The following is a 21,640-nucleotide window of genomic DNA, read 5'->3' as shown; positions in this document are numbered from 1 at the left end:
GGCCACCTGTTGTCCCTTTTGTAGCTTATGTCCCAACCGAGCAGTGTGGCCAGGCACTAGTTGTAGTTCAGGCCCAAGCCAAAATAGGCCTGACCTTTCCTTCGAGTTTTTTCACAGTTTTCTGCCCAGAAGAGCTGGGATTGGGAGTAGGAATTTTGGGGTGCAGCATGTTGATGAAAGCCACAGTTCACCCCTCAAAACCACCATGCAGAAAGGGGGGGTTGGTGCTCTACCACTTCTGCAGGAGCAACAGAGCGCCTTGCAATGCAGAAGGACCCACACTCTTAAGTAGCTCCCTGCGGCGCAGCGAACTGAAGGAACAGCTCAGAGGACTCTCCAGTGGGGGCCCCCCACTCCAGCCCATTGCTGAAGGGCAGATATAGGGATGCAGGCCCCTGGAACTACCCACTGGGGGACCCCAAGTCCAAGACTTCCTGGATATGGGTGAAGCCTCCCCCAAGAAGGTACCACCTACAGACTTTGCTTTGTAGTTAATAGTATTTTAACAATTATATTAAGCATTTTCTTTTGAGTTTTTTTTTATTTTCTGTTATAAATTTAGGTTTTTGTGTTTACAATGCTTGTGAGCAGGGGGCTTTGTTTATACGGGATGCCCCAGCAAATTTAGTGTTCCCAGATTCTTGGGTGGGGCCTTGAACCACTGGTATAATGAATGGGGTACCCTGAAATGTGAACCCAGCTCTCCTTGCTGCCGACTGGTGCCCAGGAGAAGGGTTACATCTGTATACCTAAACTGAAGCAAAATTCTGCCTTTCACTTGCACTGCCATGCGCTAAGCAGTCAAGGTTTAAACCACGGCACAAGTTTACGGTAATATTTGGGATATGTTCTAGTATATATGTCTACTTCTCTACTTGCAGAACACAGGAGTATAACAAATTCCCGGGTTGCAGAGGGATTTTTGGCACTACCTTAATACTGAATAGGTGATAATAAATATTAATGGTTATAACATATAACTTACTTTTCTTTTATCTTCAAAAGACACTGTTTCCAGTACATAATCCGGACGCCCATGAAATGCAATGTTGAAGTGTTTCCCCTCACCATCTTCACATGATTTCACTTGTGAAAATGGGAATTGTTTCTTGAGTGTTCCTTTCTCAATGTTAAAAATGGTATTTGTGTTAAAATCAATCTGGAAGAGAAAGATTTTCATCACTTGATACCATCTTTTCCTTTTGAAAGGAGGAGCAGAGACTCCTTCCCACTATTAACATGCAAGACCATTTGGTTCTTGGATAAAGGAACAATTGAGAAAATGTATCTATTTTGCTGATGATTAGAATCAAGAAGAACAGCGTTTCCATCATCTAGCCACTCTATTGTATTTATTTTAGTTACCAAACAAATATATATTCATTGTATCTGCTATTTCCTTATCTCTTTTTGATAAATATGCATCAATTTATCATTTTGAAGCATTATTTCCTTTGAAATTTTCCACATGCCATCTACATGTTGTCACCAGAGCAAGAACTTGCTTTACAGCAGCAGCTGTACAGGCTAACGGCATGACCATGTTACTAAAGCTTTAATTACTCATTAGATCAGTCATGTTCTAATATTAAAATAAGGAGAGGCTGGTAACTTCCATGCCAATAATTTCTGTTAGAAAAAATATTCTAAAATTATATTATTTTGAAAGAAATTAACAATTTCTGCTTGAGAAACGTGTTGTTTGCTGTTTTAGATACAAATGCAGGGTATGTGGGGGTGGAGCTGGTAAGTAATTGCTTCAATTAAGAATGTGATATTTTTTAAACAAATATAGATATTCTGGCAAAGACCCATACTTCCAAGAATTTAAAGGTACTTATACTAGTATCAGCTTATTCTCATTCCCTTAAAGGAGAGATTCATCCCAATGTCTATGCCACAGGTGAATCCCTTCTGAGCACATAGTACTTTATGGCATGATGATGTGGGAACAATATTTGACTGCTCAGGACTTGGTGAATTTGGACTAGAGAAGAGACATGCACAAATGAGTCTCAGGCCCAAACCTTCCCTGGCTTTAATTTTGGCTTTCATTATACAAAACAAAAAGAAATGACCAAGGAAGTTTTGTTACACCAGACACATCTACACATGCAGCATCTACACATGCAAATAAGTGTAACTAAATGTAATGCGCATTAAGTGATTTTTGGCAGGTGTTTATCCGTGCAGGGACTTGGGACTAAAGTTAATGCACTTAGCACTGAAGTTAGTTCCAAGTCCCTTCAGCCCTGCCATGTGTCCTTGTGGCCACTGAGGGGAGCTCCACGCTCTAGCCACATGGCTGCCAGCAATTGGCGGCCATGTTGAAGCCAGAGCCACCTGCCAGCACCTGGCAGCCACCTTGGAAACTGATGCCTGGTCAGCCCCTTCCCTGCCCAGAAGCTGCATGCCCAGTGCCAGCTCCCTCCTTTCCCACTCCACCTCCCTGAACCAGGGCTGCTCCAGCCCCTGCCCCTGCTAGCAATGCCCAGCACCCTGCTACTCCAGCCCATCCTCTGCCAGCAATAACCAGCGCCCCACACTCTTGCTGGCCATGGTGCTGGTCCTACTGGTCCCAGCAGGCACTCCCCTCCAAGGACCCAGAAGAACTATGCACCTGCCAACAGAGGCCAAGGCACTGGCTGCAGGAGGCCCTGCCTGACCCCCTCCTCTTCGGAGAGGTATTTCTCTCTTCCGATGTTATAAGCCACTAAGTCTGAGTGGGATCATGGCAGGATGATTTGAGAACAGCCAGCCCATTCTCTTCTTCAAATAAAACTTTAGACAAAATGTGCCAGATTCTCAGCTGATGTTAATTGAACAAACTGCATTAGAATCAATGGATATATGTCAATTTAAACCAGATGAGGGCATGAGCTAGAAAGTGAACAATAATTAGGAAAGAAAAACAACCATGTTCTTGGAAGAGATGTAAAAGGGTGGCATGATATGTTACTATAGTATACGGTTCATAAATCCTCAAAGACACTGAGAGCAAAAAATCTAATTTGTAATTTGAAAATAATTACATATTTTAGAAACCTAGTTCCTAATGCTTTACCTCATGCTTTGCAAGTCATTAATTTGAAAAGATTTTTAACAAAGCATAAGGGATTTAGGAGCTACTAGTTCTATTGACCTTAAATGGCATTTTGAAAATCTCTCCCTTACTTTACAACCTGGCAATTATAAGATTATGACTTTTTTAGAATTTCCTTTGACAGTACATCATTATAGTTATGATGTATGATACTTAGCTAACACTTAACAACTAAGAACAGTTCCCTAACAGTATCTATTGAAATCAAATATTTTTGTCACAGTAGTTTAGAGGTGAGAGAGGCTTCTGATATCTTGAACTTCATTCTACAAAGTTGTAAGGTTATAATTCGTCAATAGAGGGTGTCTAAGATTTTAATCCCGTAGTCCTTTTTGTCTAAAAAAAAGAGAGTTGGTATTATATTTTATTTCTCTCCAGTGAATTTTAATTCAGACAGTATATTGGACTGCAGAATGCATTACAGCCCCCCTATGCTTTTACTGTACATTCTGTATTTTTGTATAACCCTGCAAAGGCAAGAGTTTATATTCAAAAAGTTACCTGCAGAATTCGTTTCTGCCACCTGTATCTTCTATATTTGTAGATACTGAAGTTGAACTGCAGACCAGGTACCGAATCCTGCAAATCCTGGAAAACATAACTGGTATCAGCCAAATCCTCTCATTCTCTTCCTTACATTCATTCCTGTTCATGTGAAAGTTACTGAGATTCATAGGTGAAGTCCCTTGACAAAGGGTGTTCAAGAAATAATTGAGGCTTTGCACAGTACCCCAATGGCCTCGTTTTCAGAAGCACTAAAATCCACAAATCTTATTGAAAGCAAAAAGGTAGAGCATGGTTGCATCTTAGACTAACGGATTCAGACAGGCATGAGCTTTCATAGGAAACAGTCTACTTCCTCACCTTGCTACAAATAGACTGACAGATAAAAGGGATGTATACAAGGGAAAGTAACAGCATTGATTAGATCAAAGGAGATGAACAAAGTTAACAGCTGGTCTGGAAATGGGTTAATAACCCACAGTTCCTGTTAAAACTACAGTTAATACCCTCCAGCCTGTGAATGATTTGTTGTTCCCCAATCTTGTGTTCAAACTGGCTTTTAAGGGTGCAAATGGAAGTGACAATTTTCATCTGATCTGGCCACAGAAAGCAGTTTATAGCTGTGACCAAACACAAGTGCACAGCTGCAAACAGCTTAAAAAATGGCCAACTGAGTGAAAACTTGGCCATTTATTGTATGAGGTATCAGATCAAGGTGTTACAAAATGTAGTGTCTCTTGTAACTTGTGTCTACAGAGCTCCCAGCCGGTCACTGTTTTCAGAATGGGAGGGGGGAAAGAGAGCAGAGGGAGTTCAGTCTGGGGGGTTTCCAGCCCCCCCCCAGAGAGTGGGATGGATGTATTGCAGCTGCCCACCCCCGAAGGTTGGGAGGGGCTCCATTTCATCCCCACACACACCCTTCAGCACCATCTAGGGAGCCCCAAGAACCAGCTCCCTCTGCTGCCTTTCCCCCCTCCCATTCTGAAAATAGCAAGTACTGGCCATTGCTACAGGAACCTGGCTGCAGGCTCCCAGCCCACAGCTAGATTTCCCTCCCCCCTAGAACCAACAGTGAACTTCTGTTTGGTCCAGGGTAACGCTGTAACTCAGAGCACTGCAGGAATCATTCTGAATTATAGCTGAGAGCTGCACTTCTGTCTGAGCCCTAAAGGTTTTCTTATTTAAGGACAGCTACTCTGAGGTCAGTGATGGAACATCTAGAAAGGTTAAAATATTCTGCCATGGGCTTTTCTGTGTTTCTGGAACTGATGTTGAATTGGTGCCTATTTATTCTTTGACATAGGGATTGCCTCCGTCTGGCCAATGTAGGCAGCAGAAGGGCACTGTAAGCAGGTGATGGCATATATGATGTTGGTGGAGGAACATGTGAATGGACTTTGATATTATAATTCATGTAACCTCAAGTTGCAGCAAGGGAATTTTAGGTTGATATTAGGTGATAACTTTCTTACTAAGAGGGTGCTGAGGCATTGGAACAGGTTACCTAGAGAGGTGGTGGTAGAATCTCCATCCTTGGAGGTTTTTAAGGCCTGACTCGACAAAAGCCCTGGCTAAAATGATCTAGTTGGGGATGGTCCTGCTTTGAGCAGGGAGTTGAACTAGATGACTTCCTGAGGTCCCTACCATCCCTTTTCCATGATTTTATGTTGTCGGGCCAATGATGATATGGCCAGTGATGTGGGGGCCTAGCTAGCAACTTGGTCTGTAGCATGGCCTGGAAACTTGATGAGAACTGGAGTTAAGTAATCTATTGCTAGAGACATCATTTGACATTGGGGGGGCTGTCTGTAAGTCAGGACAGGCTTGCTCCCAAGGCTACCTGGAGACAGTTGTCATTTTTGCAGAAAGTTTTGGAGGTCAGTATTGAAGTGCATAAGGTCTTCAGACTGTAAGTGATTACCAGAGGCATTCTGTTGTCCTTGTCCCTCTCCCCTTATATAAAACCCTTCATTCTGTCAATCCATTCACTACATCTGACAAAGTAGGTTTTTGTCTACAAAACTCATGCCCCTCTGAACCACTTAGTTTCTTAGGTGCCAACTGTCCTACCTTCTGCCTAACTTCAGACTAACATGGTTAACCACTTCTCTGTAAATCCTATTGAAATAACAGGAGCTGACAATAATGTTATGAGAGAGGAGATGAGTAAGTGGAAGACAGAAGTAGAAAGAGACAGAATTCAAAGAGCATGCAATAAGGTAACCAAGACCGTGGAACTGTACTAACAGCATTTAAAATAATACAAATGTGTAGGCAGTCTGCTAACCAGACTACGTAGCAAACAAAGAGGGCATCAGTCTTGGGAGAAAAACAGTTTCATCAAGCCATGGTACAAGATGCAGTAGAACTACAGAGAAAGGATGATATTGCAGCTGATGTTGATATACCAAAGCACAATTTAATATCTGGCCTGTGAAACTGGCTGCTGCATTTTCACACGCACGTAGGTCAAAATTTGATTTAGTTCTCATAATTATTGCACAGACAATAAAGTGGGCCACAGAGGAGGAACCCTTGATAAAGCACTATTTCTAGAACAGATAATCTGTGCGTGTCCCATTCCATTAACAATAATTCACTTTAGGGGACTTTCTTTGCAACACAGACTTAGCTTTTGTTTTAATTCATATTGACAGAGCCTCTTTAGAGTCATAAAATTAAAGAGAGTCATTCATTTAGCCTGTAATGTTTGATTCAGTCATCCTTACATCTCTTCTATAAACTCCTGCCCTCAGTGTGTTTTTTCCATACACTTTTTCCAGGTATACACAATCATATATTTGTAATATAAATTACTTTTTAGAGTTATGCAAAAGGACTTGCAAAATGGCAGATGCCTCTGCAGAAAATAGTCTGGAAATGTTAAGCTGCAGTAAGTAGGAAATAAACTGATAAATGTCATAGCTACAAGCACCCAGTTTAAAGATAATTATTTCTTTTGCCTGAATAAGAACATAGTAAAATAAAATAAAAAAGTAAGGGTCATCAAAAGCTAGGCTCCCAACTGCTAGTTCTAACTTCATTCCATTTCATTACTTGATAAAGAAAATGTAGCTCCTTTTTTTCCTTACTTTGATAAAATAGTATCCATATTGTCCCACGTGACCCAGCCTAACCCCCAGCTGCTTCGAGCTGTTCTGCCAAGCAGAGCTCAACTCTCTCTTTGCAGATTTTTTTTAATTCTTCTCGATGAGTCTTATGCAAACAAAGAACTTAAAAAGTACTGTAGAAACTTATTAAAAAGCAAACCCAAAAGGCATTTAGAAGAGTTCTCAGGACATGACACCCATATTTTAAAGTCACTATCAGCTTCTCTGGCATGAAACATTTTCTGATTGTGTCATTAACATTGGAAGAGATTTTAATAGTTCCCATAGATGTTTGCACAGGGTGCTGGTTTTAAAACTCCCCTCCTAGAGGGCTAGCAGATGGGGAAATAATATTGGAAACTGCTCAGTTCAGTGAAGGTGACCAGTTGTGGCAGATAAGGACTTGAGATTAGGCAGGTGGTGACAGAAGATACCAGGAAGAAATGAAGGACCTGGAAAGGGAAAAGGCCAGACTGATGAGAGGAGAAGTAAGGACCTGCTCACTGAAAGAACATGAGAACTGGGAAGAAGCCAGAGGCAACTGAAGGATGAGGAGTGTGTTTCAAAGACTGGTCCTTTCAGGAAGGTAGCATGCTTTAGATTCATTCTGACCCACCTTCATCAGCTCCTACCCCTGTCTGAGCCACACGGTATCAGCTTATTTCACTTGCACATGAGCAAAAGAGGAAACCGTTGATGAGTTCATTTCTTTACAGTGAACAACAAAGGCTTTCATGGCAGATAAACTTTGTGCTTCACAAGGAACCTGCCAGGAGTGGGGCTGACCCACCTGATCTAAGCAAAAATAAATCCAACACAGGTCTAGAGCCTCAGGCCCAACACAAGATTCAGTGCTTTGGGAATCACTTTGAGATTCAGGTTATCCTTGGCTGATCAGGAACCAAATCAGACCCAAAGGGAGTGTAGAACAGGCCAGCTCCAATTTATCCTCAATTCCTTGGGGCCACTTCCAGGGGAAAGCCCTGATAACTTTTCTCCCAGATATGCCTCTTACAGCTCGACTACAGTGTACCCACACACGCTAACACTACTGTCCATGCAAGGGGAGATCTCCGGCTACTTTGTGCCTCACTGACATTACAAAGCTGCTGCAGAAATCAATGGATCTCATTTCTCAGGATTCTTTCAATGCTGAGAGTCCACAGGCCATGGATGGCCACCATGATGTCTCCTGTTATGCCATCCCACCAGGGACCTGGTATAACCTGCAGCTCCTGCAAACACATGAGTTAGCTTTAGACTAGCCAGCTCCAGTACTAATGGCAAGAGAGCTGCAGCAGCATGGGGTTCATTCTGGGTTGCAAAACCCATCTGGGAATGGGTTAGATATTCAGGTTGAGAGCCTAAGCTAAGCTCTTTGCCTCCATGGTCATACTGCTATCGATGCCCAGAGCAGATAGTTAAAGGTAAGCTGTAAATGTCTATAGGAGTAGCAATCACAGCCTTGACTACAGTGTAGACACACCCTCCTGCCAATCACATAAATTTTACAGGACAGAGTATTTCAATCTGAAATCATAGCACAAGAAATAAAAGGAGACATCTTACCATTTGGAGTGTTGATTTGGCACCTTCCACTTCTGTACACATCTCTTTCTGGGCCAAATCCAAAGCTCCTTCAATGCTCAGTTCTTTATTTTTCACCATGTTCATAATTTTCAGGATTTTTTCCTGGCTTAGCTACAGCACAAATCAACAAAGAATTTTTAAGGAGTGTTTTCTCACCGAGCTATTGAGCATGGAACAGTGCTTGTGACAGTTACAGTTACAACAGCTGCCATAAAATTACAATTTCATTCATATTTTATGTTTTATCGACAACCTGCCCAGCAAATATAATCTTCCTTTGAAGCCCAGTGAGAACCTACAAGATATCAAATATACTGGCATTTGTACAATTTCAGAATACAGGGTGGTAGTACTTGGAACTAAAATTGCTGGGAGGAAATCTTTTTTTTCTTAACTTGGAAAATTCAGCAAGAAGTGAGAATATCAATTTTTATGCCTGACTGTGTCTTACCTATGGCATGAAGTATCGCATACAAACAATGCAAAAGCAAATCAGCAATGTGCAGGGTGAATGGAAAAAGAAATACAATCCAGATACGACTGTCCCAGCAATATGTTGAAATACATTAACAATACAGCACTTATACACTGATTTCAGTTTTGCACAAACAAGAGGACACTCTCTGTTTGCTTCCACATAAATAATTCCTTCCTTTTCAATGCATCTTGTGGGGGTTTTAACGTCAGATAAGACTCAAAGAAGGCAAAAAAGGAAATTGCCTGGAACTGCAATGGCTTACATTGTTATTGAAACATTTGCACAGGCGTTTACTTCTGTTTGTAGAAGAAATAGACAATTGTCATTTCAGAGCAGATCAGTGGTTAATAGAGTCTAATATCCTAAACAGTGCCCAGTCCCAAATGCTGAGGAAGAAGGTATCCACAATGCATCAGGTGGGCCTGTCCAGAGGCTCCTCATTCTTCGTAGTGCTCAGTGCCTAAGTCCTCTTGCTCTGCTTATATTATGGGCTCCTTTTGAAAGGAACCCCTGAACCCTTATGCACTTTTTGAAAGGGCTGAGGCAGTGGGGACCACTGTTTGGCAGGCACATAGTCCCACACACTCCCTGCGTGCCAATCCAATCTTTTTCCTTTACCTGATCTGCTGCTCAGCTGTCTGCTCCCTGCCCTGTGCTCCTTGCCTATTCTCTAAGACTGCACAAAGCTTCAGTCCCCAATTCAATTTGGCGGAGATTCGGCCTGATTCGGTGGCCGAATCTCTTAATCCAAATCAAATCACAGGACCCTTTAATATCTCCAAATCAAATCAGACCCCTCTGAATCAATTCGGAAACATTCGGAAACATTCGGTGATTCGGACATAGAGACATCTTTAAATGTTTTTTCTACATACCTCTAGGTAGCAGGTAGCTCGTGAATGCTGCAATGCTGGGGCTCATAGAGTGTCCCACAGAAGCATGGGGGGGGAAGGGGGGTCCCCAGTGTGCTCAGCAGCAGCCCCAGAAGTGGACTAGGAGCACTTCCTGTCTGCTTCTGGGTCTGCTGGCAAGTGCGCTGGCCCCCCCCACATGCCTCCCCAGTTCAGTGACTGGTGCCTCTTGGGTCTGGGGGGGGCGCCCTGTGGCCAATCGCTGAGCCGGGGAGGTGTGCGGGGGGGGGGCAGCACACTCCTCAGCAGACCCGGAAGTGGACCGGAAGTACTTCCGCTCCACTTCCAGGTTCACCACCGAGTACATGGAGGGCCCCCCACACTCCTGTGGGATGCTCCATGAGCCCCAGCATCGCAGCGTTCATGAGCTGCGCTGGTACCTTGAGGTATGTAGAAAAAACATTTAAAGCTGTGTCTACATTCAAATCACTGATTCTCCGAATCAGCATCGAATCTTCAGATTCAGCCAAATCGAATCAGGGACAGTGATCTGAATCAATGAATCGAATCGCTGTCCCTGATTCAGGTCGACTCTGAATCAAAATCGAATAGGGCCTGCTTCGCTCACCCCTAGTACTCTGCTGTTCTGCTTTGTTCTGTGCCCTATCTACCACTGTGCTGCCTGTACCCTTCCCAATATGCCATGTCTAGAGGCTGCCCATACCAATTAGGGTACCTGTGCTGCAGGTTGGCCACCATTAGGCTAAGGCATCTTCCAGCAGAAGGTTCAGAAGTCCAGAATGAGCCACCTAAGCCTCAGAGAGAAGCAAAATAAGACACTATCTTTAGCATTTTTGTCTACCTATGGTGGCTCCCTGCGCAGAGCGGTGGCTTTGGGAATCACATGCTGAAGCATTTAACTCTGAAGGCCTTGGGTTCTATATGAGGCCCAGCTACCACAATGCTCAACAGTAGGACACCCATGGCCCTTTGTGTAGCTGGCCTTGACTGCTCCATCTAAGGTCCAAACTAAGCCATACAAAGGAATTCCCAGCAGAAATCCCTTTGCTTTAAAGGGTATCTGTCAAGTAGTCTGTGCTGCATTTTTTAAATACACAAACCAATGCAGATAGAAACATCCATCATGATTTTTTTTCTTTCTTAAATATTTTCCAATTGTCTTTGACACCTCCCACACATCAGTATTGCACTAAGGTAGGTACCCCAGGAGTCCAGTTCCTAAAAAGATCAGGTCAAGTCTCATTGTCAACGTGGAGCAAAATGTGAAAGATAAAGAGCGTAGCAATTACAAATAAACATGATATTTAGAATTTAAGCTCTTCTGAATAGTTCAGATAAGGATTTTGTTTTGGAATTATTACTTCTCAGTGTCCTTTTTAAGGCAAAAAATTGGCCCCAAAAAAATCCTTCTGCTCCCCGCCAGGGTCCCTTCAAGGATTCCAGCGGTTTTGTTTGTTCCAGTTTTCAGCACAGTCGGCTTGGCCAGGTACAGACATTACACTTTTACTGGTATAAGTGAATGGAAATTGGGCAAAACCTGTACCAGAACAAAAATTTGGCCCACATAGACTGGTTTAAAAATTGTGGAACCTGGTCTAAGATTTGCTCCCCCACCAGAGGGCGAATGTGTGTTCTGTTCCCTACCGATCTAAACTCACAGAAAAGCTCACAGAAAACCATGCAACTCAGATCGATTCCACCTTGGGCTTTCTGAATGTCTGTACCTAGCCCTTGAGATTCGTTATATGAGCAAGTCCTGCACAGAAGCCAGAGCCACTGAGGGGAGCGTGTTTCCACCCTCCCAAATCGGCATTGCTCCAGGAACCAGAGCAGCATCCAGTCAGGGGCCATTTGAATCCATGTGCATTTCTCCACGGCTACCTATAGCCTACAGCAGAAGCCACAATGGCAGTTATGCTCTTGGGCTTGTGAGAGCCAGGTCAACATCCACCAGCTTTCCTGTAAACTCTTTCAGCAGCACATAGCAGGCAATACGAATCCCTCCCTCTGGTTCCTAGGTACGGTGCATTCTAATTTTTATTTCCTAATGCCAGTCCGCTGCAACAGGCCTGGGTTATAATATGTCAATGCAGAGGTCAGCATCTACTGACTAGTGACTACTTGTTACTCATAGCCGCACTATATTAACCACGCTTAACATGACTATATCAGAACTTGTACATGAGCTACTGCATCCGCATAAACACAGCATTTCTCATCTCCAGCAAAAACACAGGGACAAAAAACAAATAAACAGTATTTTGCTTCTAAGAATTGGAGCTTTCCATGCTAATACAAAGTTGTGCAATGGTATCGCTCCCACCTCCAAATTATAAAGAGAGCTCTGAGGAAAGAATAAAAGCAGTCTGATAATTCATTCATATTTGCTGAGGCTCATACATTTCTTACCGTGAGCTCCACATCCTATATTTGAATTTTAAATGGTGATATATTTATAACACACAGATACTGTATGCAATTATATCTTAACAAGATAATTCCCCACTGAACAGTTTCTATGTAAACAAACAGGACTTTATATATATATATTTAATGTACATATACTTAGTTTCCTTAAGGCTAAATTCTGTCACTTAAATGCGATATCACATTGGCACAGGAAAGTCTTTCCCTGTAGGGAGTTGGTTAATGTTATCAAAACTGTTGAGGCAAAAAATTTTGCATGGATATATAGTCCAAAGGTAAAATCCTAGTCCCAGTGGCACTATGCTCATTCAACACAGTAGGACAAAGATTTCACCTCAATTGGTCAAAACCTAATGTAAGCACACAAGTATCTGGATATATTTACAGATACCTGGTTACATGCCTGCACAATAGGTGTACATAAATCCCAATTTCTACCCAAACTATGTAGTGTTTTCTAGAGTTGAAAAGAACACAATAATTCCATTTTGGGGGGGGGAACAGACACTTTTAAATTTGTTTCCCATGATGTAAAGCACTTGGGTTCAAGTTCTGGCTGTGAAGGGGGCAGATTCCTGAATCAGGATGGCCAGGTACAGACACTACACTTTTACCAGTATACATGACTGGAAATCGGTCTATACCCGTAACAGAACAGAAGTTTGGCACACAACACCAGTCTCTACCCATAGCAAAACAGAAGTCTGGTATGCATAAGCTGGTTTAAAAATGGCAGAACCCAGTCTAAGATTTGTGCCCCCCACCAAGGGGCAAATGTGTCTTCTGTTCACTACCAATCTAAACTATGCCGCGTACAGAAAACTGCATACTGTGGGTTGATTCTGCCTCGGGCTTTTGGATGCCTATACCTAGCTAAAGGGTCCTAACTAATCTATCCTGGACTAAAAAAAATTCCCAAAAGGATTTCCATTAAAACCAGTTACATTTGCATGAAATCTGGGGAGAGATGTAGTATTAGGGAAAGTTTGGAGTATTTTGCAGTTTGGGATTTTGGGGAGGACTTGATCAAAAAAAAAATTCCTTCATGTGAGAATTGGAAACATTTTTTAAAGTTCTGATATTTTCTCACTTCAGTTACATGGGCAGAAAAGTGCATGATCTTTTGTGCAGCCAAAACTCCTCCATATTTTTTCTCACCTGCTACATTATGGACTGGTAGAAGTCTTTGTTAAAGCCGGGTGCCGACTTTGTCAAAGACATTAGAACAACATGAAACATCTCTTAATTTTCTTAATAATGTATGAAGACAAATGTTTGCAATGGAGAAGCAAGCAATTTAGCAAGACATAAATTTCAGGAGATTAGTTACTAAATTAAGCTGCTTCCACTTAATGCATTCCCCAGAGAGAGCACAAAACCCCAATGCTTGATCCTGTTATTTTTAATAGCATGATTGTGCTTTGAATGCCACTGCTTTGCTTCTCATTACACATATATAAAATGCTTTAAACACACACAGGAGAAAAAAAAGAGGTTTTCAGCTGATGAGAGGTATTAAAATTATTTGTCACCAGTCTGTCTGGCTGGTTGCTGTTTTTGACAGTCACGTTAGCATGGTATTTCACTTGCAAACAAGATTCGAGTAGCATATCCTGACCTTTATAGTTCTGTATCTGTGGGGCTTTTTTCTCAGCACATCACGGTGTCTGTAATGCTCAGTTTTTGTTTGTTTGGCTTTGGTTTTCCTAAAAGCAAAACAGCTTTGTCAAATTATCTGCTGAAATGTCACTGTCAGGCCACGATACATTCTCTAACGGGATGTGACCAGTGCAATCAGACGTAACATTCTAATATGAGGTTCAAAACTGCTTTGAAAAGAAAAATTAAAGTGTCTCTATAGTAGAAGATACACATTATGGAAATGTGTAACAATTCCATTAATAACATATGCCATTTGCCACCAAGTTAAAGCTGCTTATTTCCTATAAACATGAAATTTATGTCATCCACTAAAGCTTTGGATTTAGATGGGTACAAATCTGATTTGAAAATAAACCCCTATTCTCTCAATTGAGGAAAGCAATGAAAACATGTGGATGTGCAAGACCTGTCTATGCATTCTATGTGCAATCCTATCTTCTCTGCCCAGTATTTGGATCATAACAAAATTGGGACAGCGATTCAAAAAGCATCCAAAATTGCAGGTAATTTGACACAACCAAAACAGACTACACTGTGATGGTCTATGGCTAGGGTCTCATGGGCAGAGGAAGAGAAGAGTCAAGGACAGCTGGCTATACTTTAAGGAAGCCTTACTGAAAGTGCCTCCCGATGTGCAGGAAGACTAGCAAGTACGGCAGAAGACCAGCTTGGTTTAGCAGCGAGTTCTTCAGTAAACTAACTCACAAAAAGGAAGCTTATAAGATGTGGAAATTTGGACAAATAAATTGGAAGGAGTATAACAGCATTGCTGGGACATGCAGGGATGAAATCAGGAAGGCCAAAGTGCAAATGGAGTTGCAGCTAGCAAGGGACACAAATGGTAACAAGAAGGCTTTCTACAAGTATGTTGGTAGCAAAAGGAGGATCAGGGGAAGTGTGGGTCCCTTACTGAATGGGGGAGGCAACCTTGTGACAGAGGATGCAGAAAAGGCTGAAGTACTCAATGCCTTTTTTGCCTCAGTCTTCACAGGCAAGGTCAGCTCCCAGACTACTGCACCAGGCAGCACAGCTTGGGAAGGTGGTGAGCAGCCAACAGTAGCAAAAGAATAGGTTAGGGACTCTTTAGAAAAGCTGGATGTGTGCAAGTCCATGGGGATGGATGGGATGCACCCAAAGGCACTGAGGGAGTTGGCTGATGAGATTGCAGAGCCACTGGCCATCATCACTGAAAACTCACAACAATCAGGAGAGGTCCTGGATAACTGGAAAATATAGAGTACAAATTTAAAGAAGGGAAAAAAGAGGAACAAGGGAACTACAGACCAGTCAGCCTCACCTCATTCCCTGGAGCAGATCCTCAAGAAATCCATCTCGAAGCAGTTGGGGGGAAAAGAAGGTGATTAGGAGCAGTCAGCATGGATTCACCAAGAGCATGTCATGCCTGACCAACCTGATTGCTTTCTATGATGAGATGACTGGATCTGTGGATGTGGGGAGACCAGTGGATGTGGTGTACCTTGATTTTAACAAGGCTGTTGATATGGTCTCCCACAACATTCTCACAGGCAAGCTAAAGAAGTAAAGGTTAGATGAATGGACTGTAAGGTGGATAAAAAACTGGCTGGAGCACCAGGCTCAGAGGGTAGTAATCAGTGGCTCCATGTCTAGTTGGCAGCCAGTATCAAGTGGAGTGCCCCAGGGGGTGGTCCTGGGGCCAGTTTTGTTCAATGTCTTCATTAATAACCTGGAAGATGGCAAGTCTGCAGATGACACCAAGCCGGGGGGAGTAATAGATACACTGGAGGGGAGGGCTAAAATTTAGAGTGACCTAGACAAATTGAAGGATTGGGCCACAAGAAATCTCTTGGGGTTCAACAAGGACAAATGCAAAGTCCTGCACTTAGGACAGAACAATCCCACAATCCCATGCACCAGTGCAGGCTGGGGGCTGACTGGCTGGGCAGCAGTTCTGCAGAAAAGGACCTGGGGGTCACAGTGAACAATAGGCTGAATATGAGCCTGCAATGTGCCCTTGTTGCCAAGAAGGCTAAAGCATACTGGGCTGCACTGGTAGGTGTGTTGCCACCAGGTCAAGGGAAGTGATTATTCCCCTCTATTCAGCACTGGTGGGGCCACATCTGCAGTGCTATGTTCAGTTTTGGGCCCCCCACTATAGAAAGGATGTGGACAAATTGGAGATAGTCCAGTAGAGGGCAACAAAAATGGTTAGGGGGCTGAGGGACATGACTTGTGAAGAAAGACTGAGGGAGCTGGACTTACTTAGTCTAGAGAAGAGGATACTGAGGAAATTTAATTGCAGCCTTCAACTACCTGAGGGAGGATTTGAAAGACGATGGAGCTGGACTGTTCTCAGTGGTGGCAGATGACAGAACAAGAAGCAACGGTCTCAGGATGCAGCAAGGGAGGTTTAGGTTAGATGTTAGGAAGAAGTTTCTCACTAGGAGGGTAGTAAAACACTGAACCAGGTTACCCAGGGCGGTAGTAGAATTTGGAGGTTTTTAAGACCCAGCTAGACAAAGCTTTGCCTGGGATGATCTAATTGGGGATAGTTCTGCCTGGAGCAGGGGGTTGGACTAGATGACTTCCTGAGGTCCCTTCCAACCCTCATTTTCTATGAGTCTATGGCAGCGGGGTTTGGTACCAGGTACTTCAAAAAGGAAGATACCCAGTGAAGAATTTTGTCAGGTTTACAGAGCTGAAAACATTATCCTTCAGTGTCCTGAGTGAGAATTTCAGTGACAATGAACCAATCTTGCAGAAATCCTACTGCACATGCAAACAACCTTTTAAATCCCAAGCATGTTAATTTTTATCAATGGGAAATTTTGTCCAATCATTGACTGAGATGAGCATTTTCCCCTTCACACAAACATAAGTTAAGCTGTGTGTAGACAAGGGGTATGTGTGCACAACACTTTAAAGTGGGCTAAATGCTTTTGCACCGGTGTTTACACACAGCGGCAGCATATTGAGCATTAATTCCAGCCATTGTAGGAAATTCAGCAACGTACTGTGTCTTAAATGACTTGAGGTGCAGCAAACTAAAACTCCTTCGAGGAGTTTTAGTTTGCTGCCCTACAGCTGTGGAGTGAAGCACCGGGCTCCATGCAGCTCAGGGGCTCTGCAGGCAGCGTGGCAACAGCCCGGGAAAGCAGCTCCGCCCAAGAAAAGTGGCAAGCCTCATCTTTTTTTTTTTCCCTTGGAGCCTGCCTGCATGCATGAGCTGCACGGGGGCCTGGTGGCTGCAGTGCCCCTGGGACCGCACGTGCCGGGTGTCTGCTGGCGGGTGCCACCTGGGGAGGCGAGGCCACCACTGCCGCAGAGGGAAACACCAGTTCCCCCTGCAGTGCAGGGACCGCTCTGCCCACTGGCAGCTCACCCTCCCCTTCACTTCAATTTAGGGCCCCCATTTCATCTACACATGCCCAAAAGAGACACTAAAAAATGGACAAATGTTTCTATTTGCTGTAGGACTCTAGAAGAGGGAAGTGCTTATTTTCAGATTGCTTTCTACTCCTAGCGTCTAGCAAAATGTTCTTCCTGATGTTCTTGGAATCAGTGTTTCAAGGGAAGAGAGGCATTGGCCAGAATGAAATAGGAAAGAGGCAGGTAACAGCTGTTTTCTATACCATCCTACAGACGTGGGAAGTCTGAGCAGGTATTAGTACTGCCTGAGGCAGCATTAATACCAATGCCCGACTTCCTTCACTGCAGGGGATGATGCCAAAGGGAAAGGGAAACAGAAGGGCAAAATGCATAACAAGTCTAGATCTACTAATGACAACTGAAAACCCAACCTCAGAGCTAGAGCATATCCTGCATTATCACATCTCACCATACGAGTGAAACGAGATGTATATATACAAGTATCCCAACCTTACAAGAGGAATATGGGCAAGAAGTACGCACTGCAGCATATCAGCCTGATTCTTCATATCCAACAGCTAGTCACAATTTCATTCACTTCAAAATGTGATTTTTTTTTTAAATGAATCTTAAAGGAACAATAAAAGGGTCTGTTTTTTTCTGGCAAAGAAGGCCGAAGTGGCTTTGAGGTAAAGCCTTAGGGGGGTTATCTTTTGACCTAATGCCTTCCAGCAACAGCTCATAGGGCCATCTACAAAACAAGTACATAGGGCAAATTTAAAATAAATGCTAGGATGCAATGCAGCTAGTGATTGGGGATGAAATGCACCTCGTTACCTGTATGTTTCAAGCCATGCCTTGAACAAGAGAACTGGGGGGTTGTTTCTTTGTTTTGCTTTGCTTTGAAACAATCTCTCCATTTATAGCACTAAATTCAGAAGCTGCTGTACAGGGGTTCAAATCCACTGTTATCAGCTAAGTTGCACTCTTTTATGTTATGTCTAAAACTGGCCTGACATACCTATCCCTTTGCAGCAGATGCTCCCAGAGATTAATTTTTGACTTTCATGGCTAAGGGATATTTGAAATGCATTCATTTCTGAGCTATATTAATTTACATGAAATATCAGTACAGATGACTGATGTGATATTCCTAGCTGGCAATACTGTCTTCTGTAGCCGTTTATAGACACGGTCAAATATTATTTGTCAAATAATGCTGCTATTCGTCAAATAAATTATTTGTCTGTAATAATATTTTGCATTATTTGTCCAGCTCTAAAACTGGTTGAATAATATCTGTCAACATTTATTCATAGAAGGCTGATAGTCATCAAAATATATTCTGTTTCCATTGAAGTCCCTGAAGCTTTGCCATTGGCTTTAATAGAAGCTAGAGCTGGCCCAAGGATATGTTATTGTAATTCATTCCATTAGAGATAGAAAGGTGCAGGGTCCTTAACACATTCACAAAAGACACAGGGCAAGATTTGCAAAGGTATTTAGGTACCTAAAGATGCTTAGCGGGATTTATAGCTACCTAACACAGTTTGACCCTCTAAATGCCATGATAGTCAGCACCAAACCAGCACAGGCATTTTTTTAAAATGTCTACGTGCAAATCTGGCCCATCTGCTCTGAGAAACTGACAGTCTGCATGTGCAAAGTTATTGCTTAGGCATTTGTTAAATCAGCCCTTAACTGGTCCCTGCACTAGGAAAACACCTTTACCCTGACATCAGCTGGAGTGGATTATGATTTGGCTACCTACACAGACAGGGCAAGCCCATGTCTGCCTCCCATTGCAGAAACATGCTGAAGGGATGAATCCTCAGGGTCCAGGACATGAAACACTTTTATTCTTTTTGACATCAGTGACTCAGTTGTTGGCTATATAAACACTGCCTCAGACCCGTGCTGCAAACCCCCTGTGGAAGCTCAACAGTGTTGTTATAATATGTAGATCTCTACTGATGTAGGTCTGTGCTTGTACTTAGTTTTATATTTGCTTGCACTGTTATTTGCACTGGGGGGCGGAGGAGGCTTCTCTTTGTCTCATTAGAGTCTTTCCATATTTGTTTTGCATTTTAACGAAGTCCAAGATCTGAATGCAATGCATGGATGGCTTCATTACTATTTTTTGCAAGTACAGATTTTAAGAGAAAATGACTGGCAGATACTAAACAAATACTAATAATATAGCCAGATATTAAACAAACAGAGCCCAGAGTGAAGAATATTTTGGTGCCAGAAAAGAGAGATGTTCTTTGAAAATTGCCAGCTCCAAGGGAGCACCTGCTATTTCATCACCGTGCTGGGCTGGTTATTGTGAAGCCTCAGCACTACTGTTATGATGAAGTACCAAAGTGAAAGACCCATGGAGACACCCTCCGTAGTAAAAGGTGCTCATCAAAAGAAATCTGATGAGGATTTTCCTGACCTAGACACCATGTGCTCCAGATCCCATCTGAAGATGGCATGAAAAATGGCATGGACAATATGAGGCAAGGGGGCGGGGATGCTCCCAAAGCTTTTGAAAAACCATATTTTGATGCACAGAGCCCCAAAACCATGCAGCTCTGCCCTCTGCAATTAAATCTGCACCCTTTTAAAATCTTCCCACCTTAGAGAGCGGGGAGGATCATAGAATCATAGAAGCAATGAGTGTGAAGGGACCTAGACAGATCATCGAGTCTGACCCCCTGCCATGGGCAGAAAGGAGCACTGGGGGTGGGAGGGGTCATAAGACCCCAGCCAGGTGCCTATCCAGTCTGCTCTTGAAGATCTCCAGGGAAGGTGAGAGCACCATCTCTCCGGGGAGCCTATTCCAGGCTCTGGCCACCCTTACAGTGAAGTAGTTCTTCCTAATATCTAACCTAAACCTATCCTCCCTCAGCTTGTGGCCATTGTTCCTGGTGACCCCAAGGAGGGCCCTGATGAACATACTTTCCCCGAGTCCCTGCTGCTGGCCCCTGATAAGGTTGGAGGCAGCCACAAGATCCCCCCTCAGTCTCCTCTTGCAGAGACTGAAGAGATTCAGGTCCCTCAGCCTCTCCTCATAGGATGGGCCACGGAGGCCCTCAACCATACGGGTGGCCTCCTCTGGACCCTCTCCAGGTTCTCCACGTCCCTCTTGAAGTGCAGTGCCCAGAACTGGACACAGGACTCCAGCTGCGGCCTGACCAGCGCCGTGTAGAGGGGGAGCAAGACCTCTCTGGACCTGTTAGTGATGCCCCTGTTGATGCATGACAGGGTGCGGTTGGCTCTGCCTATTGCTTCATCGCATTGGCGACTCATATTCATCCTGGAGTCAATCCTGACTCCAAGATCCCTCTCTGCCTCTGTGCTGCCGAGAGGGTCAGCCCCTAACCTATAACCATAATGCTGGTTCCCTCTCCCCAGGTGCAGCACCCTGCACTTGTCCTTGTTGAACCGCATCCTGTTCAGATCCGCCCACTTCTCTAACCTATCCAGGTCTGCCTGGATGCGGTCCCTGCCTGCCGGTGTATTCACTTTACCCCACAGCTTGGTGTCATCAGCGAACTTGAACAGGGTGCTCTCCACACCCTCGTCCAGGTCGCTAATGAAGATGTTGAACAGCACCGGCCCAAGGACCGAGCCCTGGGGGACTCCGCTGCCCACACCCTCCCAGGTCGACATCAACCCGTCCATCACCACCCTCTGGGTGCGCCCCTGGAGCCAGTTTGCCACCCATGTGACTGTGCATTCGTCAATGCCGCAGTCCCTCAGCTTGCCCACCAGAATTGGGTGGGACACTGTGTCGAAGGCCTTCTGGAAGTCCAAGAAGATGACATCAACTTCCTCCTTCCCATCTAAGCTCTTTGTTACCTGGTCATAGAAAGAGACCAGGTTAGTCAGGCAGGATCGGCCTTGCACGAACCCATGCTGGTTACCCCTCAACATCACTTCCCCTGCAGGGCTCTCACAAATGTGGCCCTTGATAATTTTTTCAAAGACCTTCCCCAGGATAGAAGTGAGGCTGACTGGCCTGTAGTTGCCAGGCTCTTCCTTCCTCCCCTTCTTGAAAATAGGGACCACATTGGCCCTTTTCCAGTCCTCAGGGACTTGGCCCAAGCACCAGGAGTCCTCGAACAGCCGTGCCAATGGCTCCGCAATGACACCAGCCAATTCCCTCAGCACCCGCGGATGAAGGTCATCCGGGCCCGCTGACTTGGACACATCTAAGCCCTCCAGGTAATCCTTAACTATGTCTGAACTAAAAGTCGGGTGGACTCGCATCCTTCCTGGGCCTCTCTACACTGACACCCGAGAGCACCCAATTGTCAGCAGACAGGAACACGGAGGCAAAGAACTTGTTGAAGAGTCCGGCCTTCTCTCGCGCGTCCGTCACCAGCTGCCCTGCCATGCCCTGCCCTGCCCTCCCCTGCCCCGTAGGGGTCCAATGTTACCCTGAGACTTCTTCCTGCTACCTATATACTTGAAGGACTTTTTGTTATCCTTATTCCCAGAAGCTAATCTAAGCTCCAGTGCTGCTTTAGCCTCCCTTACCAAATCCCTACAAGCT

The 21,640-nt window shown here is 44.0% G+C and overlaps 1 protein-coding gene across 1 annotated transcript in view; it reads right to left on the bottom strand.

Annotated features, from left to right (window-relative positions):
• LOC109292661 (formin-F-like) overlaps window positions 1-21,640 on the bottom strand; it is a 68,352-nt gene that overhangs the window by 41,843 nt on the left and 4,869 nt on the right. Inside the window, exons 2-4 of the mRNA XM_019510213.1 lie at window positions 8,287-8,418; window positions 3,605-3,691; window positions 986-1,159 (exon numbers count right to left, since the gene is read on the bottom strand). Of these exons, the coding sequence (XP_019365758.1) occupies window positions 986-1,159; window positions 3,605-3,691; window positions 8,287-8,418 (393 nt within the window). The remainder of the gene's footprint in view (window positions 1-985; window positions 1,160-3,604; window positions 3,692-8,286; window positions 8,419-21,640) is intronic.

This window comes from Gavialis gangeticus, unplaced genomic scaffold (genome assembly GCF_001723915.1).
Source record: "Gavialis gangeticus isolate Ggan-Ray unplaced genomic scaffold, GavGan_comp1, whole genome shotgun sequence".
Lineage (NCBI taxonomy): Eukaryota > Metazoa > Chordata > Crocodylia > Gavialidae > Gavialis > Gavialis gangeticus.
This window is presented reverse-complemented; position numbering and strand designations above follow the sequence as displayed.